The sequence below is a fragment of the Anomaloglossus baeobatrachus genome, chromosome 4, assembly GCF_048569485.1.
Source record: "Anomaloglossus baeobatrachus isolate aAnoBae1 chromosome 4, aAnoBae1.hap1, whole genome shotgun sequence".
Taxonomy (NCBI): Eukaryota; Metazoa; Chordata; class Amphibia; order Anura; family Aromobatidae; genus Anomaloglossus; species Anomaloglossus baeobatrachus.
In genome coordinates this window covers 3058335-3085948 of record NC_134356.1, presented here as the reverse complement: position 1 = coordinate 3085948, position 27614 = coordinate 3058335, and the positions used below count along the sequence as shown (strand labels likewise).

The following is a 27614-nucleotide window of genomic DNA, read 5'->3' as shown; positions in this document are numbered from 1 at the left end:
CAGGCTTCTGATCCTACATGGATACAGAATCTGAGGAGTCTGCTCCAGAGACTGTTAGGGCACCAGACCTCTAATCCTACATGGATACAGAATCTGAGAAGTCTGCTCCAGAGACTGAGGGCAGCAGACCTCTAATCCTATATGGATGCAGAATCTGAGGAGTCTGCTCAAGAGACTGATAGTACCAGGCCTCTGATCCTACATGGATACAGAATCTGAGGAGTCTGATCTAGAGACTGTGAGGGCACCAGACCTCTGAGGAGTCTGCTCAAGAGACTGATGGCACCAGGCTTCTGATCCTACATGGATAAAGAATCTGAGGAGTCTGATCTAGAGACTGTGAGGGCACCAGACCTCTAATCCTACATGGATATAGAATCTGAGGAGTCTGCTCCAGAGACTGAGGGCACCAGGCTTCTGATCCTATATGGATACAGAATCTGAGGAGTCTGCTCAAGAGACTGATCGCACCAGGCTTCTGATCCAACATGGATACAGAATCTGAGGAGTCTGCTCCAGAGACTGTGAGGGCACAGGCCTCTGATCCTACATGGATACAGAATCTGAGGAATCTGCTCCAGAGACAGTAAGGGCACCAGACCTCTGATCCTGCTTGGATACAGAATCTGAGGGGTCTGCTCCAGAGACAGTGAGGACACCAGGCCTTTAATCCTACATGGATACAGAATCTGAGGAGTCTGCTCCAGAGTTTGAGGGCACCAGGCCTCTGATCCTACATGGATACAGAATCTGAGGGGTCTGCTCCAGAGACTGAGGGCACTAGACCTCTAATCCTACATGGAGATCTGCTCCAGAGACTGTGATGGCACCAGGCCTCTGATCTTACATGGATAAAGAATCTGAAGAGTCTGATCAAGAGACTGATGGCACCAGACCTCTAATCCTACATGGATAAAGGATCTGAGGAGTCTGCTCCAGAGACTGAGGGCACAGGCCTCTGATCCTACATGGATAAAGGATCTGAGGAGTCTGCTCCAGATACAGTGTGGGCACCAGATCTTTGATCCTACATGGATACAGAATCTGACGAGTCTGCTCCATAGACAGTGAGGGCACCAGATCTCTGATCTTACATGGATACAGAATCTGAGGAGTCTGCTCCAGAGATAGTGAGGGCACCAGGCCTCTGTTCCTACATGGATACAGAATCTGAGGAGTCTGCTCCAGAGACTGTGAGGGCACCAGACCTCTAATCCTACATGGATACAGAATCTGAGAAGTCTGCTCCAGAGACCGTGAGGGCACCAGACCTCTAATCCTACATGGATACAGAATCTGAGGAGTCTGCTCCAGAGACTGATAGTACCAGGCCTCTGATCCTACATGGATACAGAATCTGAGGAGTCTGATCTAGAGACTGTGAGGGCACCAGACTTCTAATCCTACATGGATAAAGGATCTGAGGAGTCTGCTCCAGAGACTGAGGGCACAGGCCTCTGATCCTACATGGATACAGAATCTGAAGAATCTGCTCCAGAGACAGTGAGGGCACCAGACCTCTAATCCTACATGGATACAGAATCTGAGGAATCTGCTCTAGAGACGGTGAGGGCACCAGACCACTAATCCTACATGGATACACAATCTGAGGAGTCTGCTCCAGAGACTGGAGGGCACCAGACCTTTAATCCTACATGGATACAGAATCTGAGGAGTCTGCTCCAGAGACTGAGGGCACAAGACCTCTAATCCTATATGGATACAGAATCTGAGGAGTCTGCTCAAGAGACTGTGAGGGCATCAGACCTCTGAGGAGTCTGCTCAAGAGACTGATGGCACCAGGCTTCTGATCCTACATGGATACAGAATCTGAGGAGTCTGCACCAGAGACTGATGGCACCAGGCTTCTGATCCTACATGGATACAGAATCTGAGGAGTCTGCTGCAGAGACTGTGAGGGCACCAGACCTCTAATCCTACATGGATACAGAATCTGAGAAGTCTGCTCCAGAGACTGAGGGCAGCAGACCTCTAATCCTATATGGATGCAGAATCTGAGGAGTCTGCTCAAGAGACTGATAGTACCAGGCCTCTGATCCTACATGGATACAGAATCTGAGGAGTCTGATCTAGAGACTGTGAGGGCACCAGACCTCTGAGGAGTCTGCTCAAGAGACTGATGGCACCAGGCTTCTGATCCTACATGGATAAAGAATCTGAGGAGTCTGATCTAGAGACTGTGAGGGCACCAGACCTCTAATCCTACATGGATATAGAATCTGAGGAGTCTGCTCCAGAGACTGAGGGCACCAGGCTTCTGATCCTATATGGATACAGAATCTGAGGAGTCTGCTCAAGAGACTGATCGCACCAGGCTTCTGATCCAACATGGATACAGAATCTGAGGAGTCTGCTCCAGAGACTGTGAGGGCACAGGCCTCTGATCCTACATGGATACAGAATCTGAGGAATCTGCTCCAGAGACAGTAAGGGCACCAGACCTCTGATCCTGCTTGGATACAGAATCTGAGGGGTCTGCTCCAGAGACAGTGAGGACACCAGGCCTTTAATCCTACATGGATACAGAATCTGAGGAGTCTGCTCCAGAGTTTGAGGGCACCAGGCCTCTGATCCTACATGGATACAGAATCTGAGGGGTCTGCTCCAGAGACTGAGGGCACTAGACCTCTAATCCTACATGGAGATCTGCTCCAGAGACTGTGATGGCACCAGGCCTCTGATCTTACATGGATAAAGAATCTGAAGAGTCTGATCAAGAGACTGATGGCACCAGACCTCTAATCCTACATGGATAAAGGATCTGAGGAGTCTGCTCCAGAGACTGAGGGCACAGGCCTCTGATCCTACATGGATAAAGGATCTGAGGAGTCTGCTCCAGAGACAGTGTGGGCACCAGATCTTTGATCCTACATGGATACAGAATCTGACGAGTCTGCTCCATAGACAGTGAGGGCACCAGATCTCTGATCTTACATGGATACAGAATCTGAGGAGTCTGCTCCAGAGATAGTGAGGGCACCAGGCCTCTGATCCTATATGGATACAGAATCTGAGGAGTCTGCTCCAGAGACTGTGATGGCACCAGGCCTCTGATCTTACATGGATAAAGAATTTGAAGAGTCTGATCAAGAGACTGATGGCACCAGACCTCTAATCCTACATGGATACAGAATCTGAGAAGTCTGCTCCAGAGACTTGAGGGCACCAGACCTCTAATCCTACATGGATACAGAATCTGTGGGGTCTGCTCCAGAGACTGGAGGGCACCAGGCCTCTGATCCTACATGGATAAAGAATCTGAAGAGTCTGATCAAGAGACTGATGGCACCAGACCTCTAATCCTACATGGATACAGAATCTGAGAAGTCTGCTCCAGAGACTGAGGGCACCAGACCTCTAATCCTACATGGATACAGAATCTGAGAAGTCTGCTCCAGAGACTTGAGGGCACCAGACCTCTAATCCTACATGGATACAGAATCTGTGGGGTCTGCTCCAGAGACTGGAGGGCACCAGGCCTCTGATCCTACATGGATAAAGAATCTGAAGAGTCTGATCAAGAGACTGATGGCACCAGACATCTAATCCTACATGGATAAAGGATCTGAGAAGTCTGCTCCAGAGACTGAGGGCACAGGCCTCTGATCCTACATGGATAAAGGATCTGAGGAGTCTGCTCCAGAGACAGTGTGGGCACCAGATCTTTGATCCTACATGGATACAGAATCTGAGGAGTCTGCTCCAGAGACTGTGATGGCACCAGGCCTCTGATCTTACATGGATACAGAATCTGAGGAGTCTGCTCCAGAGACTGATGGCACCAGGCTTCTGATCCTACATGGATACAGAATCTGAGGAGTCTGCTCCAGAGACTGTGAGGGCACCAGACCTCTAATCCTACATGGATACAGAATCTGAGAAGTCTGCTCCAGAGACCGTGAGGGCACCAGACCTCTAATCCTACATGGATACAGAATCTGAGGAGTCTGCTCCAGAGACTGATAGTACCAGGCCTCTGATCCTACATGGATACAGAATCTGAGGAGTCTGATCTAGAGACTGTGAGGGCACCAGACTTCTAATCCTACATGGATAAAGGATCTGAGGAGTCTGCTCCAGAGACTGAGGGCACAGGCCTCTGATCCTACATGGATACAGAATCTGAAGAATCTGCTCCAGAGACAGTGAGGGCACCAGACCTCTAATCCTACATGGATACAGAATCTGAGGAATCTGCTCTAGAGACGGTGAGGGCACCAGACCACTAATCCTACATGGATACACAATCTGAGGAGTCTGCTCCAGAGACTGGAGGGCACCAGACCTTTAATCCTACATGGATACAGAATCTGAGGAGTCTGCTCCAGAGACTGAGGGCACAAGACCTCTAATCCTATATGGATACAGAATCTGAGGAGTCTGCTCAAGAGACTGTGAGGGCATCAGACCTCTGAGGAGTCTGCTCAAGAGACTGATGGCACCAGGCTTCTGATCCTACATGGATACAGAATCTGAGGAGTCTGCACCAGAGACTGATGGCACCAGGCTTCTGATCCTACATGGATACAGAATCTGAGGAGTCTGCTCCAGAGACTGTGAGGGCACCAGACCTCTAATCCTACATGGATACAGAATCTGAGAAGTCTGCTCCAGAGACTGAGGGCAGCAGACCTCTAATCCTATATGGATGCAGAATCTGAGGAGTCTGCTCAAGAGACTGATAGTACCAGGCCTCTGATCCTACATGGATACAGAATCTGAGGAGTCTGATCTAGAGACTGTGAGGGCACCAGACCTCTGAGGAGTCTGCTCAAGAGACTGATGGCACCAGGCTTCTGATCCTACATGGATAAAGAATCTGAGGAGTCTGATCTAGAGACTGTGAGGGCACCAGACCTCTAATCCTACATGGATATAGAATCTGAGGAGTCTGCTCCAGAGACTGAGGGCACCAGGCTTCTGATCCTATATGGATACAGAATCTGAGGAGTCTGCTCAAGAGACTGATCGCACCAGGCTTCTGATCCAACATGGATACAGAATCTGAGGAGTCTGCTCCAGAGACTGTGAGGGCACAGGCCTCTGATCCTACATGGATACAGAATCTGAGGAATCTGCTCCAGAGACAGTAAGGGCACCAGACCTCTGATCCTGCTTGGATACAGAATCTGAGGGGTCTGCTCCAGAGACAGTGAGGACACCAGGCCTTTAATCCTACATGGATACAGAATCTGAGGAGTCTGCTCCAGAGTTTGAGGGCACCAGGCCTCTGATCCTACATGGATACAGAATCTGAGGGGTCTGCTCCAGAGACTGAGGGCACTAGACCTCTAATCCTACATGGAGATCTGCTCCAGAGACTGTGATGGCACCAGGCCTCTGATCTTACATGGATAAAGAATCTGAAGAGTCTGATCAAGAGACTGATGGCACCAGACCTCTAATCCTACATGGATAAAGGATCTGAGGAGTCTGCTCCAGAGACTGAGGGCACAGGCCTCTGATCCTACATGGATAAAGGATCTGAGGAGTCTGCTCCAGAGACAGTGTGGGCACCAGATCTTTGATCCTACATGGATACAGAATCTGACGAGTCTGCTCCATAGACAGTGAGGGCACCAGATCTCTGATCTTACATGGATACAGAATCTGAGGAGTCTGCTCCAGAGATAGTGAGGGCACCAGGCCTCTGATCCTATATGGATACAGAATCTGAGGAGTCTGCTCCAGAGACTGTGATGGCACCAGGCCTCTGATCTTACATGGATAAAGAATTTGAAGAGTCTGATCAAGAGACTGATGGCACCAGACCTCTAATCCTACATGGATACAGAATCTGAGAAGTCTGCTCCAGAGACTTGAGGGCACCAGACCTCTAATCCTACATGGATACAGAATCTGTGGGGTCTGCTCCAGAGACTGGAGGGCACCAGGCCTCTGATCCTACATGGATAAAGAATCTGAAGAGTCTGATCAAGAGACTGATGGCACCAGACCTCTAATCCTACATGGATACAGAATCTGAGAAGTCTGCTCCAGAGACTGAGGGCACCAGACCTCTAATCCTACATGGATACAGAATCTGTGGGGTCTGCTCCAGAGACTGGAGGGCACCAGGCCTCTGATCCTACATGGATAAAGAATCTGAAGAGTCTGATCAAGAGACTGATGGCACCAGACATCTAATCCTACATGGATAAAGGATCTGAGGAGTCTGCTCCAGAGACTGAGGGCACAGGCCTCTGATCCTACATGGATAAAGGATCTGAGGAGTCTGCTCCAGAGACAGTGTGGGCACCAGATCTTTGATCCTACATGGATACAGAATCTGAGGAGTCTGCTCCAGAGACTGTGATGGCACCAGGCCTCTGATCTTACATGGATACAGAATCTGAGGAGTCTGCTCCAGAGACTGATGGCACCAGGCTTCTGATCCTACATGGATACAGAATCTGAGGAGTCTGCTCCAGAGACTGTGAGGGCACCAGACCTCTAATCCTACATGGATACAGAATCTGAGAAGTCTGCTCCAGAGACCGTGAGGGCACCAGACCTCTAATCCTACATGGATACAGAATCTGAGGAGTCTGCTCCAGAGACTGATAGTACCAGGCCTCTGATCCTACATGGATACAGAATCTGAGGAGTCTGATCTAGAGACTGTGAGGGCACCAGACTTCTAATCCTACATGGATAAAGGATCTGAGGAGTCTGCTCCAGAGACTGAGGGCACAGGCCTCTGATCCTACATGGATACAGAATCTGAAGAATCTGCTCCAGAGACAGTGAGGGCACCAGACCTCTAATCCTACATGGATACAGAATCTGAGGAATCTGCTCTAGAGACGGTGAGGGCACCAGACCACTAATCCTACATGGATACACAATCTGAGGAGTCTGCTCCAGTACTGGAGGGCACCAGACCTTTAATCCTACATGGATACAGAATCTGAGGAGTCTGCTCCAGAGACTGAGGGCACAAGACCTCTAATCCTATATGGATACAGAATCTGAGGAGTCTGCTCAAGAGACTGTGAGGGCATCAGACCTCTGAGGAGTCTGCTCAAGAGACTGATGGCACCAGGCTTCTGATCCTACATGGATACAGAATCTGAGGAGTCTGCACCAGAGACTGATGGCACCAGGCTTCTGATCCTACATGGATACAGAATCTGAGGAGTCTGCTCCAGAGACTGTGAGGGCACCAGACCTCTAATCCTACATGGATACAGAATCTGAGAAGTCTGCTCCAGAGACTGAGGGCAGCAGACCTCTAATCCTATATGGATGCAGAATCTGAGGAGTCTGCTCAAGAGACTGATAGTACCAGGCCTCTGATCCTACATGGATACAGAATCTGAGGAGTCTGATCTAGAGACTGTGAGGGCACCAGACCTCTGAGGAGTCTGCTCAAGAGATTGATGGCACCAGGCTTCTGATCCTACATGGATAAAGAATCTGAGGAGTCTGATCTAGAGACTGTGAGGGCACCAGACCTCTAATCCTACATGGATATAGAATCTGAGGAGTCTGCTCCAGAGACTGAGGGCACCAGGCTTCTGATCCTATATGGATACAGAATCTGAGGAGTCTGCTCAAGAGACTGATCGCACCAGGCTTCTGATCCAACATGGATACAGAATCTGAGGAGTCTGCTCCAGAGACTGTGAGGGCACAGGCCTCTGATCCTACATGGATACAGAATCTGAGGAATCTGCTCCAGAGACAGTAAGGGCACCAGACCTCTGATCCTGCTTGGATACAGAATCTGAGGGGTCTGCTCCAGAGACAGTGAGGACACCAGGCCTTTAATCCTACATGGATACAGAATCTGAGGAGTCTGCTCCAGAGTTTGAGGGCACCAGGCCTCTGATCCTACATGGATACAGAATCTGAGGGGTCTGCTCCAGAGACTGAGGGCACTAGACCTCTAATCCTACATGGAGATCTGCTCCAGAGACTGTGATGGCACCAGGCCTCTGATCTTACATGGATAAAGAATCTGAAGAGTCTGATCAAGAGACTGATGGCACCAGACCTCTAATCCTACATGGATACAGAATCTGAGTCTTTTCCAGAGACTGTGAGGGCACCAGACCTCTGAGGAGTCTGCTCAAGAGACTGATGGCACCAGGCTTCTGATCCTACATGGATACAGAATCTGAGGAGTCTGCTCCAGAGACTGATGGCACCAGGCTTCTGATCCTACATGGATACAGAATCTGAGGAGTCTGCTCCAGAGACTGTGAGGGCACCAGACCTCTAATCCTACATTGATACAGAATCTGAGAAGTCTGCTCCAGAGACCGTGAGGGCACCAGACCTCTAATCCTACATGGATACAGAATCTGAGGAGTCTGCTCCAGAGACTGATAGTACCAGGCCTCTGATCCTACATGGATACAGAATCTGAGGAGTCTGATCTAGAGACTGTGAGGGCACCAGACTTCTAATCCTACATGGATAAAGGATCTGAGGAGTCTGCTCCAGAGACTGAGGGCACATGCCTCTGATCCTACATGGATACAGAATCTGAGGAATCTGCTCCAGAGACAGTGAGGGCACCAGACCTCTAATCCTACATGGATACAGAATCTGAGGAATCTGCTCTAGAGACGGTGAGGGCACCAGACCTCTAATCCTACATGGATACAGAATCTGAGGAATCTGCTCTAGAGACTGGAGGGCACCAGACCTTTAATCCTACATGGATACAGAATCTGAGGAGTCTGCTCCAGAGACTGTGAGGGCATCAGACCTCTGAGGAGTCTGCTCAAGAGACTGATGGCACCAGGCTTCTGATCCTACATGGATACAGAATCTGAGGAGTCTGCACCAGAGACTGATGGCACCAGGCTTCTGATCCTACATGGATACAGAATCTGAGGAGTCTGCTCCAGAGACTGTGAGGGCACCAGACCTCTAATCCTACATGGATACAGAATCTGAGAAGTCTGCTCCAGAGACTGAGGGCAGCAGACCTCTAATCCTATATGGATGCAGAATCTGAGGAGTCTGCTCAAGAGACTGATAGTACCAGGCCTCTGATCCTACATGGATACAGAATCTGAGGAGTCTGATCTAGAGACTGTGAGGGCACCAGACCTCTGAGGAGTCTGCTCAAGAGACTGATGGCACCAGACCTCTAATCCTACATGGATATAGAATCTGAGGAGTCTGCTCCAGAGACTGAGGGCACCAGGCTTCTGATCCTATATGGATACAGAATCTGAGGAGTCTGCTCAAGAGACTGATCGCACCAGGCTTCTGATCCAACATGGATACAGAATCTGAGGAGTCTGCTCCAGAGACTGTGAGGGCACAGGCCTCTGATCCTACATGGATACAGAATCTGAGGAATCTGCTCCAGAGACAGTAAGGGCACCAGACCTCTGATCCTGCTTGGATACAGAATCTGAGGGGTCTGCTCCAGAGACAGTGAGGACACCAGGCCTCTGATCCTACATGGATACAGAATCTGAGGGGTCTGCTCCAGAGACTGAGGGCACTAGACCTCTAATCCTACATGGAGATCTGCTCCAGAGACTGTGAGGGCACCAGATCTTTGATCCTACATGGATACAGAATCTGAGGAGTCTGCTCCAGAGATAGTGAGGGCACCAGGCCTCTGATCCTACATGGATACAGAATCTGAGGAGTCTGCTCCAGAGACTGTGATGGCACCAGGCCTCTGATCCTACATGGATAAAGAATCTGAGGAGTCTGCTCAAGAGACTGATAGTACCAGGCCTCTGATCCTACATGGATACAGAATCTGAGGAGTCTGATCTAGAGACTGTGAGGGCACCAGACTTCTAATCCTACATGGATAAAGGATCTGAGGAGTCTGCTCCAGAGACTGAGGGCACAGGCCACTGATCCTACATGGATAAAGGATCTGAGGAGTCTGCTCCAGAGACTGAGGGCACAGGCCTCTGATCCTACATGGATACAGAATCTGAGGAATCTGCTCCAGAGACAGTGAGGGCACCAGACCTCTAATCCTACATGGATACAGAATCTGAGGAATCTGCTCTAGAGACGGTGAGGGCACCAGACCACTAATCCTACATGGATACACAATCTGAGGAGTCTGCTCCAGAGACTGAGGGCACAAGACCTCTAATCCTATATGGATACAGAATCTGAGGTGTCTGCTCAAGAGACTGATGGCACCAGGCTTCTGATCCTACATGGATACACAATCTGAGGAGTCTGCTCCAGAGACTGGAGGGCACCAGACCTTTAATCCTACATGGATACAGAATCTGAGGAGTCTGATCTAGAGACTGTGAGGGCACCAGACTTCTAGTCCTACATGGATAAAGGATCTGAGGTGTCTGCTCCAGAGACTGAGGGCACAGGCCTCTGATCCTACATGGATACAGAATCTGAGGAATCTGCTCCAGAGACAGTGAGGGCACCAGATCTGTAATCCTACATGAATACAGAATCTGAGGAATCTGCTCTAGAGACGGTGAGGGCACCAGACCTCTAATCCTACATGGATACACAATCTGAGGAGTCTGCTCCAGAGACTGGAGGGCACCAGACCTTTCATCCTACATGGATACAGAATCTGAGGAGTCTGATCTAGAGACTGTGAGGGCACCAGACTTCTAATCCTACATGGATAAAGGATCTGAGGAGTCTGCTCCAGAGACTGAGGGCACAGGCCTCTGATCCTACATGGATACAGAATCTGAGGAATCTGCTCCAGAGACAGTGAGGGCACCAGACCTCTAATCCTACATGGATACAGAATCTGAGGAATCTGCTCTAGAGACGGTGAGGGCACCAGACCACTAATCCTACATGGATACACAATCTGAGGAGTCTGCTCCAGAGACTGGAGGGCACCAGACCTTTAATCCTACATGGATACAGAATCTGATGAGTCTGCTCCAGAGACTGAGGGCACCAGACCTTTAATCCTACATGGATACAGAATCTGAAGAGTCTGATCAAGAGACTGATGGCAGCAGACCTCTAATCCTACATGGATACAGAATCTGAGGAGTCTGCTCCAGAGACTGAGGGCACAAGACCTCTAATCCTATATGGATACAGAATCTGAGGTGTCTGCTCAAGAGACTGATGGCACCAGGCTTCTGATCCTACATGGATACAGAATCTGAGGAGTCTGCTCCAGAGACCGTGAGGGCACCAGACCTCTAATCCTACATGGATACAGAATCTGAGAAGTCTGCTCCAGAGACTGAGGGCACCAGGCTTCTGATCCTACATGGATACAGAATCTGAGGAGTCTGCTCTAGAGACTGTGAGGGCACCAGACTTCTAAGCCTACATGGATAAAGGATCTGAGGAGTCTGCTCCAGAGACTGAGGGCACAGGCCTCTGATCCTACATGGATAAAGGATCCGAGGAGTGTGCTCCAGAGACAGTAAGGGCACCAGACCTCTGATCCTGCTTGGATACAGAATCTGAGGGGTCTGCTCCAGAGACAGTGAGGACACCAGGCCTTTAATCCTACATGGATACAGAATCTGAGGAGTCTGCTCCAGAGATTGAGGGCACCAGGCCTCTGATCCTACATGGATACAGAATCTGAGGGGTCTGCTCCAGAGACTGAGGGCACTAGACCTCTAATCCTACATGGAGATCTGCTCCAGAGACTGAGGGCACCAGACCTCTGATCCTACATGGATACAGAATCTGAGGAGTCTGCTCCAGAGACTGAGGGCACTAGACCTCTAATCCTACATGGAGATCTGCTCCAGAGACTGAGGGCACCAGACCTCTGATCCTACATGGATACAGAATCTGAGGAGTCTGCTCCAGAGATTGAGGGCACCAGGCCTCTGATCCTACATGGATACAGAATCTGAGGGGTCTGCTCCAGAGACTGAGGGCACTAGACCTCTAATCCTACATGGAGATCTGCTCCAGAGACTGAGGGCACCAGACCTCTGATCCTACATGGATACAGAATCTGAGGAGTCTGCTCCAGAGACTGAGGGCACCAGGCCTCTGATCCTACATGGATATAGAATCTGAGGAGTCTGCTCCAGAGACTGAGGGCACAAGACCTCTAATCCGACATGGAGGTCTGCTCCAGAGACTGTGGGCACAGACCTCTGATCCTACATGGATACAGAATCTGAGGGTTCTGCTCCAGAGACTGAGGGCACTAGACCTCTAATCCTACATGGAGATCTGCTCCAGAGACTGAGGGCACCAGACCTCTGATCCTACATGGATACAGAATCTGAGGAGTCTGTTCCAGAGACTGAGGGCACCAGACCTCTGATCCTACATGGATACAGAATCTGAGGAGTCTGCTCCAGAGACTGAGGGCACCAGGCCTCTGATCCTACATGGAGATCTGCTCCAGAGACTGAGGGCACCAGGCCTCTGATCCTACATGGATATTGGGACAATAAAACTTTCACACAGTAATCAAAGCTAATTAAAGATTCACTCTCTAAGCTCAGTGTTTGTTTATGTAAATGTCTTTTATTCTGCCATCCCTCTGCCCTGTTTGTGCATATATTTGTGTTTCTTCAGATATTTTGTCATACCATGCCTGATGAAGAGACCTGAGATGTCTGGAAAGCTTGCTTTGTAACATCTTCTTATTTTCTTTTAGACATTAAAAGGTATCACAACTACAAATTATAATTTTGTTTCTCACACTGACAGCAATCAATCATTGGACTTCAGGTGACATCTACTTCCATGACAGCAGTGAAGAGGAGCATCCAGCACAGTAGCAGGCGGTGGGCAGCAGCGGGCAGAGTTGATGAGCCCGGGCCGGAGTGAAGTGTTTGCGTCCTTCTGCATGTTTCTCACTTACTCTGTATTTTCTGTCTTCTCGGCGTTCGTATGAGACGCTCAACGGTGACCGCGGATCAGCGTCTTTCGTACTGTGACGTCCTTGTCTGTGGACTCAGTATCAGTAGCGTTGCTGCCATGTGTGAACCCTTCCCTTTACAATAGCACAATTCTAATAAAGTTGGTATTGGACGTCTGTTTGTCAGCAGTCAGAGGTGGATCTCTTACCTGCGGTCGTGCCCTCGGTCAGGGTCCTGTTGGCCAGGCACGGGGAGATGCTGTAGATGGCGCCCGTTGAATTGCTAGGTGGAATCACTTGTGTCCTCGTGGCTTCATATTTGTAACTGTGGAGAGATGATGATTGTGAGCGCTGCTCTGGAGCCATGGCTCATGTCATACTGCAGAATCATAATATGCTACACACGGCCCCATGAAGAAATGTGGCAGCGCTGTCAGGAAACTGCCCAAAGCCATCAGGAAGCAGCCGGCAGCGATGATCCGTGGTCTGTGGAACTTCGCCCCAAAGTAACTGACAAAGGCGATGACCAGCAAGTTCCCTGTACAGAGGAGAATCGTAAGAAGAGGAACGGAACAGCGCCACAAGCGCAAAACTAAGAGACAGGAGATAGCTACCAAATTCAAAGCTCCCGTCCACCATCCCCACTGTGGAGGAGGAGATGTCAAAGCGGCGCTCAATCTGCGTGATGGAGCTCTTCACGTAACTGCCAGCATACGCCTTCACGAAGTAAGAGAAGCAGAGCGCGACGAGGAACATCTGTGGAGGAGACACAGGAGGAGGATGATGATGATAAAAAGGAGAAGGAGAGGGAAGAAGATGAGGAAAAGGAGAGGGAAGATGATGTACCATCACCCATTCCCTATAGACTGTGAGCCCTCGCGGGCAGGGTCCTCTCTCCTCCTATACCAGTCTGTCTTGTACTGTTAATGATTGTTGTACGTATACCCTCTTTCACTTGTAAAGCGCCATGGAATAAATGGCGCTATAATAATAAATAATAATAATAATAATGGGGGGAAGTAGAGGGAAAATGATGAGGAAGGGGGGAGGTGAAGGAAAGGGAAAGTGAGGATGAGGAGAGGGAAACTGAGGAGGAGAGGGAAGATGACAAGGGGAGGGAAGATGGTGAGGAGGATAGGGAAGATGGGGGGACAAGGTGAGGAGGAGAGGAAAAGTGAGGAGGGGAAGTGGTGAGGAAGAGGAGAGGTAAGATGGGGGGAGGGGAGAGGGAAAGTGAGGAGGTGGGAGAGGTAGATGTGAGAGGTAAGATGGGGGGAGGGGAGAGGGAAAGTGAGGAGGGGGAGAGGGAAAGTGAGGAGGAGAGGGAGAGTGAGGAGAAGATGGAGGAAAGGGAAGGTGATGATGAGATGGAAAATGAGGAGGAGATGAAATATGAGGGGGAAGAAGAGGAGGAGGAGAGGATGGAGGAGGAATAGGTGGAAGATGAGGAGGAAATGGAAGATGAGGGCGAGACGGGAGAAGAGGAAATGGAAGATGAGAAGGAGAGGGAATTTGAAGAGTGGGAGAGGGAAGATGAGGAGGATGAGGAGATGGAGGGTTGACAAGGAGATGGAAGATAAATGAAGAAGGGATGGAAGAAGATGAGGAGATAGAAAAAGATGAAGAAGAGAGGGGGGAGGAGGAAGAGAGAGGAGATGATGAGGAGGAGGAGGAGAGGAAAGATGAGAAGGGGAGAGGAGAGAAGAGATGCAGGACATCTGCAGGGGGTCTGGGACATGTTTAGAAGAATGTAGGACATCTGTAGTGGCTTGAACTTTTGTAGGTGTGTGTAGGACATCTGTAAGGGGTGTAGGACATCTGTGGGGGTCTAGGACATCTGTAAGGAGTGTAGGACATCTTTAGGGGATGTAGGACATCTGTAGGGGGTTTAGGACATCTGTAAGGGGTGTAGGACATCTTTAGGGGGTGTAGGACATCTGTGGGGGGTTTAGGACATCTGTAGGGGGTTTAGGACATCTGTGGGGGGGTTTGGGCATCTGTAAGGGGTGTAGGACATCTGTATGGGATGTAGGGCATCAGTGGGCGGTGTAGGACACTTGTAGGGGTGTAGGGCACCATGGGGGGTGTAGGGCATCAGTGGAGGGGTGTAGGGCATCTGTAAGGGGATGTAGGACATCTGTAGGGGGTTTACGACATCTGTGGGGGGTCTAGGACATCTGTAAGGGGTGTAGGACATCTTTAGGGGATGTAGGACATCTGTGGGCTACGTAGGACATCATTGGAGGGGTGTAGGGCATCAGTGGGCGGTGTAGGGCACCATGGGGGGTGTAGGGCATCTGAAGGAGGACTATTGTGAAGTGTAGAACCTGTGGGATGGTGTACAATCTGGGGTTGGGGCTTTGTATTTTTTTGTCTTTTGCTGTTATCTTCTCAGTAAATAGTGACTTTCACTCGGAGAGTTGTAGCTTTGAAGAGTTGACCCTTCACCGCTCTGTGCTCATACCCTTATCTTCTGTAAATATCTGGCTGACCCAGGGGTAAAGTCTGATCCCTGAGAGGGTCCAATCTATTCATAACCCCCCTGTGATATCCCGCCATGCAGGTGATGTTACCTTTAGTGAAGCGCAGCAGGAGGCCTCCTCCTTCTTCTGTGGCTCTGGGGTGGTCCCATCCTGGGTGGCTGCTTTGATATTCAGGTTGTTGAGTTCACTGATCTGTTTCTCTGCCGCCATTTATACGATTATCCTAAATCACAGCAAGAAATGTGCGACCAACAATCTGCCTGGAAAGAGCGGCACAATTATTATAATGTTATTATGAATCTGCTCAGGGTCTTCACTTCTAAGGGTTAACTCTGAACTCAATATAGTCTAATGCTCCAATCACCTCCAGAGCTGCAGTCACTATTCTGCAATTACATAATTTCTTATCCTCCAGAGCTGCAGTCACTATTCTGCTGTTACATAATTTCTTATCCTCCAGTCACCTCCAGAGCTGCGGTCACTATTCTGCTGTTACATCATGTCTTATCCTCCAGTCACCTCTAGAGCTGCACTCACTGATCTGCTGTTACATAATTTCTTATCCTCCAGTCACCTCCAGAGCTGTGGTCACTATTCTGCTGTTACATCGTGTCTTATCCTCCAGTCTCCTCCAGAGCTGCGGTCACTATTCTGCTGTTACATCGTGTCTTATCCTCCAGTCTCCTCCAGAGCTGCGGTCACTATTCTGCCATTACATCATGTCTTATCCTCCAGTCTCCTCCAGAGCTGCACTCACTATTCTGCTGTTACATCATGTCTTATCCTCCAGTCACCTCCAGAGCTGCACTCACTATTCTGCTGTTACTTCGTGTCTTATCCTCCACTTACCTCCAGAGCTGCAGTCATATTAATGTGTTATTATCATTTTATTATTGTACTATGTTTATTTGATCACTATTAATATCATATAATTATTCTTATTTGTATTTATTTGTTTATTTTATAGTTGGGACAAGGGGGGGATGTAATTTAATCATTTATATATTTTTTTAAAACTTTTTTTTTTTATTCATTTCTTAATGCCTTTAGAGGATTTTAACCTTGCGCTCCTTTGAGATATATACAGTAGGTGCTGAAAGTATTCAGACCCCTTTAAATTTTTCCCTCTTTGTTTGCAGCCATTTGGTATATTTTTTCTCAGTAGTGTACACTCTGCCCCCCATCCGCCATCTTCCCATCCCCCATCTTAACAGAAAAAAAACAGAAATGTAGAAATTTTTGCAAATTTATTAAACAAGAAAACCTGAAATATCTCATGGTCATAAGTATTCAGCCCCTTTGCTCAGTATTGAGTCGAGGCACCCTCCCTTTTGAGCTAGTACAGCCATGAGTCTTCTTGGGATCCTGGATTTGGGGATCCCTGGCCATTCTTCCTTGCAGATCCTCTCCAGTTCCGTCAGGTTGTATGGTGAACGTGGGTGGACGCCATTTTCAGGTCTCTCCAGAGATGCTCAATTGGGTTTAGCTCAGGGCTCTGGCCGGGCCGGTCAGGAATGGTCACAGAGTTGTTCTGAAGCCGCTCCTTTGTTATTTTAGCTGTGTACTTAGGGTCATTATCTTGTTGGAAGGGGAACTGTCGCGGGCGGAGGAGGGGACGCTGCGCTCTCCCACTGCTCGGGTCCGGCCGCTGCTGCTGCGGCTGCTGCTGCTCGGTGGTGGCTCGAGCGGTGGGCCGGATCCCGGGGACTCGAGCGGCGTTCCTCGCCCGTGAGTGAAAAGGGGAATTTTGATGGTGTGGGTTTTGATTATTGTCCGTGACGCCACCCACGGTTGTGGTGATATTGGTGACACCACCGCTGCTCTGGACGGGGATCCCGGGAGCGGTGACAGGGAGCAGCTTTGTTGTTAGTTCTCCCCTCCGTGGGTAGGGGGTTGGTTGTCCCAGGGCCCGGTGATGGGGAAAGGATGAATGGCAGGCGGGTTACAGGGCCTGGTGAGGTGCAGGGTCGCAGGGGCAGCGCTGTGCCGCACGGCACGGTGGTACTCACTCAGCCAATGATGAAGACACAGTTCTCGGTAAAACACACGGCTGGATGGACGGGTGCCACTGACGGCTGAGGTGGTTTCTGCTCCCGGCAAGTTGATGGTGACTGCCTTTCCCTGCACCTAGATACGGTAGATGGTTCCAATGGATTCCCACCGGTAACCCGCTCCCCGGCTTGGATATAGGCCGGAGGAGCCCCTTTTGCCCGCAGGCGCTGGCCCTGAGAAACGGTTGCCTTGGCGGTGGCGGTGTCTCCCTCACTTGGTTGGACTGTTGCCTTCTGTCGGGACTTGGCTGTTGGGAAACCCAGGAGGTTCCCTTCACTAACGAATTTGGCAAATTCACGGCGACTCCTAGCCTTGCCGGGGTCCGTAAGCCCCTGCCAGATGGTGCTGACTTCTCTTTGTGTACCGGTCCGGTACCACCGGGCCACCGCCCGTCCACGGTCCTTACGGTAGACTCCAATCGGTCACTCCTGCAGATGGTCACCACCGTCTGGCAACCTTGCTGTACCGCCCGGGCCACACACCCGGACGCTGTCAGTTAGTTGCTCCAATACCACTTCACTTCCTTCCACTTTCACCTCCAAAACTAATCTGTTTACTTTTCCCACCTCCAGGACTGTGAACTCCTCGGTGGGCGGGACCAACCCCCTGGCTCCACCCCCTGGTGTGGACATCAGCCCCTGGAGGAAGGCAACAAGGGTTTTGTGTCTGACTTCGATGTGCCTGCTGGGAGTGTGGGGTGTGTGGGTGTTGTGCTCTGTGGCCCCTGGCTTGTCCAGGGCGCCACAGAACCTTTGGCCAAGTCTGAGGTCCAGAGCATCTGGAGGAGGTTTTCTTCCAGGATATCTCTGTACTTGGCCGCATTCCTCTTTCCTTCATTTGCAGCCAGTCGTTCTGTCCCTGCCCCCATAGTGTGATGCTGCCACCACCATGCTTCACTGTTGGGATTGTATTGGTATAAGGACACTTAGAATTATCACCAGAAAGTTCTATCTTCGTCTCCTCAGACCAGAGAATCTTATTTCTCATAGTTCAGGAGTGCTTTATGTGTTTTTTTGTAAACTCTATGCGGCTTTCATATGTCTTGCACTGAGGAGAGGCTTCCGTCTGGCCACTCTGCCATAAAGGCCGGACTGGTGGAGGCTGCAGTGATAGATGACTTTGTGGTCTTTCTCCCATCTCCCTACTGCATCTCTGGCGCTCAGCCGCAGTGATCTTGGGGTTCTTCTTTACCTCTCACCAAGGCTCTTCTCCCATGATTGCTCAGTTTGGCTGGACGGCCGGGTCTAGGAACAGTTCTGCTGGTCCCAAACTTCTTCCATTTAAGGATAATGGAGGCCACTGTGCTCTTAGGAACCTTCAGTTCTGCAGAAATTCTTTTGTAACCTTGGCCAGATCTGTACCTTGCCACCATTCTGTCTCTGAGCTCCTGGGCAGTTCCTTTGACCTCATGATTCTCATTTGGTGTGACATTCAGTGTGAGCTGTGAGGTGTTATATAGACAGGTGTGCGCCTTTCCAAATCACGTCCTATCAGTGTAATTACACACAGCTGGACTCCAATGAAGGAGGAGAACCATCTCAAGGAGGATCACAAGGAAATGGACAGTATGGGACTTACATATGAGTGTCTGAGCAAAGGGGCTGAATACTTATGACCATGTGTTATACTGAGCAAAGGGGCTGAATACTTATGACCATGTGAGATTTCTGTTTTTCTTGTTTAATCAATTTGCAAAAATTTCTACATTTCTGTGAAAAATTTAAAGTGGATTTAAAGTGGATTGTTGGGTGCTGGTGATCACACACTCTGGGGATCACGCTATTTACGTGATCTCTCTTTACAGCCACACATCCAAGCCCTCTTCACCTCCTGCCGCCTCCAACTCAAAAGTATTTCCCGGATTCGTACAATCTTTTCCCAAGAAGATGCAAAAACCCTAGTACATGCCCTTATTATCTCCAGCCTGGACTATAGCAACCTCCTGCTCTGTGGCCTCCCTTCTAACAGTCTCGCACCCCTACAATCTATTCTACACTATGCTGCCCGGCTAATCCACCTGTCCTCCCGCTACTCCCTGATCTCTCTTCCAATCCCTTCACTGGCTTCCCATCGCCCAACGACTCCAGTCCAAAACACTAACCACGACCTACAAAGCCATGCACAACCTGTCTCCTCCCTACATCTGTGACCTAGTCTCCCGCTACTTACCTGCACGTAACCTTCGATTCTTACAAGATCTCCTTCTCTGCTCCCCTCTCATCTCCTCTTCCCACCATCGCATCCAAGATTTCTCCCGTGCCTCCCCCATACTCTGGAATGCCCTACCACAACATATGAGACTCTTGCCTACCTTGACAAGCTTCAAATGGAACCTGAAGACTCACCTCTTCCGACAAGCCTACAACCTACAATAACCATCAGTCTAATATAACGCCGCATGACCAGCTCTACCCTCACCTACTGTATCCTCACCCATTCCTCGTAGACAGTGAGCCCTCGCGGGCAAGGACCTCTCTCTCTTCCTGCACACTGTGAGGCCTCGCGGGCAGGGACCTCTCTCCTCCTGTACCAGTCTGTGCCTTGTTTTATGATTATTGCACTTGTCCCTTACTATGCATACACCTGTTCACATGTAAAGCGCCATGGAATAAATGGCGCTATAATAAATGATACTAATTTAATCAATCTCTGATTGCAGCTTTTAACTAAACAGCAGTGATCAGAGGCAGCGCAGATCGTTGCTGTTACAGGCAGATGCCGGCTGTGTGTTACAGCCAGCATCTGCTCCATATAGAGCTGGCACAGCTGCTGAGCTCGCTGCATGCAAGCACAAAGTGACCTTGACGTACATGTAGCACGGTGCGTAACTCTGTTATCCACACCCTATAACGTTTTCATTGTGGGGTGATCAGATGGTTTATTCCAGCACAGAAATCCTCACCAGACTGTGTGATTACATGTTCGGTAATTTGTAGTCACCTTTTTTGTTGTAAGCAAAAAAAAAAAAATCCTGATCCTTTGTACAACAGATGCGATTACAAAGAGACCAATTGGACAAACATTTAGAAGAACAGATGAGTCTGAAAGAGGAGGACAGAGGAGCCTGGAGGAGGTGGAAAACAGAGGACTCTGGAGGAGGTGGAAGACAGAGGGCTCTGGAGGAGGTGGAAGACAGAGGAGCCTGGAGGCGGAGGGAGGACAGAGGAGTCTGGAGGAGGTGGAAGACAGAGGAGCCTGGAGGCGGAGGGAGGACAGAGGAGTCTGGAGGATGTGGAGGACAGAGGACTCTGGAGGAGGTGGAAAACAGAGGACTCTGGAGGAGGTGGAAGACAGAGGGCTCTGGAGGAGGTGGAAGACAGAGGACTCTGGAGGAGGTGGAAGACAGAGGGCTCTGGAGGAGGTGGAAGACAGAGGAGCCTGGAGGCGGAGGGAGGACAGAGGAGTCTGGAGGAGGTGGAAGACAGAGGACTCTGGAGGAGGTGGAAAACAGAGGACTCTGGAGGAGGTGGAAGACAGAGGGCTCTGGAGGAGGTGGAAGACAGAGGAGCCTGGAGGCGGAGGGAGGACAGAGGAGTCTGGAGGAGGTGGAAGACAGAGGAGCCTGGAGGCGGAGGGAGGACAGAGGAGTCTGGAGGATGTGGAGGACAGAGGAGCCTGGAGGAAGGGGAGGGTAGAGGAGTCTGGAGGAGGTGGAGGACAGGGGAGTCTAGAGCAAACGGACAGCGAAATCTGGAGGAGTAGGACAGTGTAATCTGGAGGAGGAAAGAGGAGTCTGGAGGAGGTGGGAGACAGAGGAGCCTGGAGGAGGTGTAAAACAGAGGAGTCTGGAGGAGGTAGAGAAAAGGGGACTCTGGAGGAGGTGGAGAAAAGAGGACTCTGGAAGAGGTGGAAGACAGAGGAGTCTGGAGGAGGTGGAAGACAGAGGAGTCTGGAGGAAGTGGAAGACAGAGGACTCTGAAGGAGGTGGAGGACAGAGGAGTCTGGAGGAGGTGGAGGACAGAGGAGTCTGGAGGAGGTGGAAGACAGAGGAGTCTGGAGGAGGTGGAAGACAGAGGAGTCTGGAGGAGGATGAAGACAGAGGACTCTGGAAAAGGTGGAAGACAGAGGAGTCTGGAGGAGGTAGAAGACCGAGAACTCTGGAGGAGGTAGAAGACAGAGGACTCTGGAGGAGTGGAAGACCGAGGACTCTAGAGGAGGTGGAAGACCGAGGACTCTGGAGGAGGTGGAAGACAGAGGACTCTGGAGGAGGTGGAAGACAGAGGAGTCTGGAGGAGGTGGAAGACAGAGGACTCTGGAGGAGGTGGAAGACAAAGGAGTCTGGAGGAGGTGGAAGACAGAGGACTCTGGAGGAGGTGGAAGACAGAGGACTCTGAAGGAGGTAGAAGACAGAGGACTCTGGAGGAAGTGGAAGACAGAGGACTCTGGAGGAGGTGGAGGACAGAGGAGTCTGGAGGAGGTGGAGGACAGAGGAGTCTGGAGGAGGTGGAATACAGAGGAGTCTGGAGGAGGTGGAAGACAGAGGAGTCTGGAGGAGGATGAAGACAGAGGACTCTGGAAAAGGTGGAAGACAGAGGAGTCTGGAGGAGGTGGAGGACAGAGGAGTCTGGAGGAGGTAGAAGACCGAGGACTCTGGAGGAGGTAGAAGACAGAGGACTCTGGAGGAGGTGGAAGACCGAGGACTCTGGAGGAGGTGGAAGACCGAGGACTCTGGAGGAGGTGGAAGACAGAGGAGTCTGGAGGAGGTGGAAGACAGAGGAGTCTGGAGGAGGTGGAAGACAGAGGACTCTGGAGGAGGTGGAAGACAGAGGAGTCTGGAGGAGGTGGAAGACCGAGGACTCTGGAGGAGGTGGAAGACAGAGGACTCTGGAGGAGGTGGAAGACAGAGGACTCTGGAGAAGGTGGAAGACAGAGGAGTCTGGAGGAGGTGGAAGACAGAGGACTCTGGAGGAGGTGGAAGACAGAGGACTCTGGAGGAGGTGGAAGACAGAGGACTCTGGAGGAGGTGGAAGACCGAGGACTCTGGAGGAGGTGGAAGACAGAGGACTCTGGAGGAGGTAGAAGACAGAGGACTCTGGAGGAGGTGGAAGGCAGAGCAGTCTGTGGAGGAGGTGGAAGACAGAGGACTCGGGAGGAGGTGGAAGACAGAGGACTCGGGAGGAGGTAGAAGACAGAGGACTCTGGAGGAGGTGGAAGGCAGAGGACTCGGGAGGAGGTGGAAGGCAGAGCAGTCTGTGGAGGATAGAGGAGTCTGGAGCAAATGGACAGAGAAGTCTGGAGGAGGAGGACAGAGTCATCTGGAGGAGGACAGGAGTCTGCAGGAGGAGGACAGAGAGCTGTTTCATAGAGAACATTGTGGCTTTGGTCTGGGTATTTTTGTGTATGGTGAAGTTGAGAGAGATATCTGATCATCATCTATTGTGTAAGTGGGGAGGGGTCTTTACTCATCTCATTTGAAATGAACGGTCATAGTATCTTCAACCATCAGACAGTGCAGTGAAGAATCTGTGGTGGTTTTAGAAATCTGGGATAAAATGTGAAGAATCACAGGATATCTCAGGTTGAAATGTAAAGACTCAAGACACATCCCGGTGCAAACAGCAAGGACTGAGGACACATCCTGGAGCGTGTCCAGCGTGGTTTTTTTTTTTTTGCCTTCCTCTGGATCAACATGTTAGGCTACGGGTTGAACTAGATGGACTTAGAGTCTCCCTTCAACCTTAAAAACTATGATACTATGATACTATGACCGAAGACACATCCCGGGGTGAAGCGTGAGGACACTTCACAGAGCGAAGCGTAAGAACTGACGACACATCCTGGAACGAAGCGTGAGGACTGTGGACACAGCCTGGGGCGAAGCGTGAGGACACAGCCTGGGGCGAAGCGTGAGGACACAGCCTGGGGCGAAGCGTGAGGACACAGCCTGGGGCGAAGCGTGAGGACTGTGGACACAGCCTGGGGCGAAGCGTGAGGACTGTGGACACAGCTTGGGGCGAAGCGTGAGGACTGTGGACACAGCTTGGGGCAAAGCGTGAGGACTGAGGACACAGCCTGGGGCGAAGCGTGAGGACTGAGGACACAGCCTGGGGCGAAGCGTGAGGACTGTGGACACAGCCTGGGGCGAAGCGTGAGGACACAGCCTGGGGCGAAGCGTGAGGACACAGCCTGGGGCGAAGCGTGAGGACTGTGGACACAGCCTGGGGCGAAGCGTGAGGACTGTGGACACAGCCTGGGGCAAAGCGTGAGGACTGAGGACACAGCCTGGGGCGAAGCGTGAGGACTGAGGACACAGCCTGGGGCGAAGCGTGAGGACTGTGGACACAGCCTGGGGCAAAGCGTGAGGACTGAGGACACCTCACTGGGCGAAGTGTGAGGACTGAGGATGCATCATGGGGGAAAGCATGAGGACTGAGGACACATCCTAGGGTTGAAGTGTGAGGACTGAGGACACCTCACTGGGCGAAGTGTGAGGACTGAGGACACATAACGGCGCAAAGCATGAGGACTGAGGACACATCCTGGGGTTGAAGTGTGAGGACTGAAGACGCTACCTGGTGCTAAAGCATGAGTTAGGAGAACACCTCACAGGGTGAAGCATAAGGACTTATGACACATCATGGGGTGAAGCATGAGGACTGGGGACACATCACGGGGCGAAGCATGAGGACTGGGGACACATCACGGGGCGAAGCATGAGGACTGGGGACACATCACGGGGTTGAAGTGGGAGGACTGAGGACACATCACGGGGCGAAGTGTAAGTACTGAGGACACACCATTGGGGTGAAGTGTGAGGACTGAGGACACATCCCGGGGTGAAGCGTGAGGTCTGTGGACACATCCCGGGGCAAAGAGTGAGGACACATCCCAGTGGTAAAGCGTGAGTAAGGAGGACACTTTACGGGGTGAAGTGTGAGGACTGAGGACACTTTACGGGGTGAAGTGTGAGGACTGAGGACACATCCTGGGGTGGAGAGGTGCACAATTTTAATTTCTCCATGGATAGAATAGAGCTACTGGCCCTGGACCTCCACTACTGTCCTCTCCACGTCTGTCTCATTCCTGCTCTTAAGTGCGCCACTCTTAATCCTCCCCGTGTTCCCCTCCCTGCGATCTCCCTGCTGAAAGTGGCTGGAACAGTACAGGGGCCCTTCAGTATAAAGTCAAGCCAAAGCAAGCCCCCCAATCATTGTGAGCCATGGTACTCATCAGTTGGTCAGGGAAGAAATTACTATAAGGGGCCAGTGCCCTCCGCTTGAGGTACACTGAACCCCTAGGTTATGTGGAGGCCCAGCTGATGCAATGTCTCCAATCATATAAGTAGGGATGAGTCTTTACCTGTGAGGCTGTGCTGGCTCCATGCAGTGTCTACACCAGGATAAGCTGCCCCAGAGTTGTTGTGATCAGGTATCAGCAATGATTAACTCATCCTGCCCCGAGCTCCACTATTTAGGGATCTACACTTACTTGAGATTCCTATAATTGTCTTTCCCTGGAATCAGTAACTATGGAGGATCCTTGACGGGGTGACAAGTACGGGGGTGGGATCTGTACATGAGGGACATGTACGCTAAGACCAGGATGGCACCAAAAGATATCAATAACCAATAATGTGTGATTTAATGGATTCTGATATATAGGGCCTCGTTCGGGGATCCCAGCCCCCACCTCAGGGCCTTTATTGATCCCAGCCCCCTATTTCATAACCGCCATAGATCCTAATGCTATGTACCAGGAAAGTTCATAACCTCCCACCCAAGGACACCCCATAGATTCTCATCCATTTCTAAAATCAGATTTCTCTCAGAGGACCTCCATGAATCACACCCTCTTACCCCAGGTTCCCATATCTCTCAGATGTCTCAAAGGACCCCCATAGATTACACAAAAAACACACAAAAAGAAACAATCATTACAACTTCCAATCTCCCAAAGGTTTCTCTCCGAGATCAAAGCCACAGGTGCCCCCATAACTCTCTTTTCTCTACATCAAGACATCCAAAAATAACAGCCCCTACACCAAGACATCCATAGATCACAGCCCCTTACACCAAGACATCCATAGATCACAGCCCCCTACACCAAGACATCCATAGATCACAGCCCCCTACACCAAGACATCCATAGATCACAGCCCCCTACACCAAGATATCCAGAGATCACAGCCCCCTACACCAAGATATCCATAGATCACAGCCCCCTACACCAAGACATCCATAGATCACAGCCCCCTACACCAAGACATCCATAGATCACAGCCCCCTATACCAAGACATCCATAGATCACAGCCCCCTACACCAAGATATCCAAAGATCACAGCCCCCTACACCAAGACATCCATAGATCACAGCCCCCTATACCAAGACATCCATAGATCACAGCCCCCTACACCAAGACATCCATAGATCACAGCCCCGTACACCAAGATATCCAGAGATCACAGCCCCCTACACCAAGACATCCATAGATCACAACCCCCTATACCAAGACATCCATAGATCACAGCCCCCTACACCAAGACATCCATAGATCACAGCCCCGTACACCAAGACATCCATAGATCACAGCCCCCTACACCAAGACATCCATAGATCACAGCCCCCTACACCAAGACATCCATAGATCACAGCTTCCTACACCAAGATATCCATAGATCACAGCCCCCTACACCAAGATATCCAGAGATCACAACCCCCTACACCAAGACATCCATAGATCACAGCCCCACAAAGACATCCATAGATCACAGCCCCTACACCAACACATCCATAGATCACAGCCCCCTACACCAAGACATCCATAAATCACAGCCCCCTACACCAAGACATCCATAGATCACAGCCCCCTACACCAAGACATCCATAGATCACAGCCCCCTACACCAAGACATCCATAGATCACAGCCCCGTACACCAAGATATCCATAGATCACAGCCCCCTACACCAAGATATCAATAGATCACAGCCCCACACACCAAGATATCAATAGATCACAGCCCCCTACACCAAGACATCCATAGATCACCGCCCCTACACCAAGACATCCATAAATCACCGCCCCTACACCAAGACATCCATAAATCACAGCCCCCTACACCAAGACATCCATAGATCACAGCCCCCTACACCAAGACATCCATAGATCACAGCCCCCTACACCAAGACATCCATAGATCACAGCCCCCTACACCAAGACATCCATAGATCACCGCCCCCTACACCAAGACATCCATAGATCACAACCCCCTACACCAAGACATCCATAGATCACAGCCCCCTACACCAAGATATCCATAGATCACAGCCCCCTACACCAAGACATCCATAGATCACAACCCCCTACACCAAGACATCCATAGATCACAGCCCCCTACACCAAGACATCCATAGATCACAACCCCCTACACCAAGACATCCATAGATCACAGCCCCCTACACCAAGACATCCATAGATCACAGCCCCCTACACCAAGACATCCATAGATCACAGCCCCCTACACCAAGACATCCATAGATCACAACCCCCTACACCAAGACATCCATAGATCACAGCCCCCTACACCAAGACATCCATAGATCACAACCCCCTACACCAAGATATCCATAGATCACAGCCCCCTACACCAAGATATCAATAGATCACAGCCCCCTACACCAAGATATCCATAGATCACAGCCCCACACACCAAGATATCAATAGATCACAGCCCCCTACACCAAGATATCAATAGATCACAGCCCCCTATACCAAGATATCCATAGATCACAGCCCCTACACCAAGACATCCATAGATCACAGCCCCCTACACCAAGATATCCATAGATCACAGCCCCTACACCAAGATATCCATAGATCACAGCCCCACACACCAAGATATCAATAGATCACAGCCCCCTACACCAAGATATCCATAGATCACAGCCCCTACACCAAGATATCCATAGATCACAGCCCCCTACACCAAGACATCCATAGATCACCGCCCCTACACCAAGACATCCATAAATCACAGCCCCCTACACCAAGACATCCATAGATCACAGCCCCCTACACCAAGACATCCATAGATCACAACCCCCTACACCAAGACATCCATAGATCACAGCCCCCTACACCAAGATATCCAGAGATCACAGCCCCCTATACCAAGACATCCATAGATCACAGCCCCCTACACCAAGACATCCATAAATCACAGCCCCCTACACCAAGACATCCATAGATCACAGCCCCCTACACCAAGACATCCATAGATCACAACCCCCTACACCAAGACATCCATAGATCACAGCCCCCTACACCAAGATATCCAGAGATCAC

General features: G+C 50.6%; 1 protein-coding gene across 1 annotated transcript in view; it reads right to left on the bottom strand.

Moving 5' to 3' along the window:
- Window positions 1-27614, bottom strand: part of LOC142301384 (solute carrier organic anion transporter family member 1B3-like) — an 88241-nt gene that overhangs the window by 52645 nt on the left and 7982 nt on the right. The window contains exons 2-5 of the mRNA XM_075342376.1: window positions 15370-15539; window positions 13411-13552; window positions 13202-13334; window positions 13006-13121 (exon numbers count right to left, since the gene is read on the bottom strand). Of these exons, the coding sequence (XP_075198491.1) occupies window positions 13006-13121; window positions 13202-13334; window positions 13411-13552; window positions 15370-15489 (511 nt within the window). The 5' untranslated portion in view covers window positions 15490-15539. The remainder of the gene's footprint in view (window positions 1-13005; window positions 13122-13201; window positions 13335-13410; window positions 13553-15369; window positions 15540-27614) is intronic.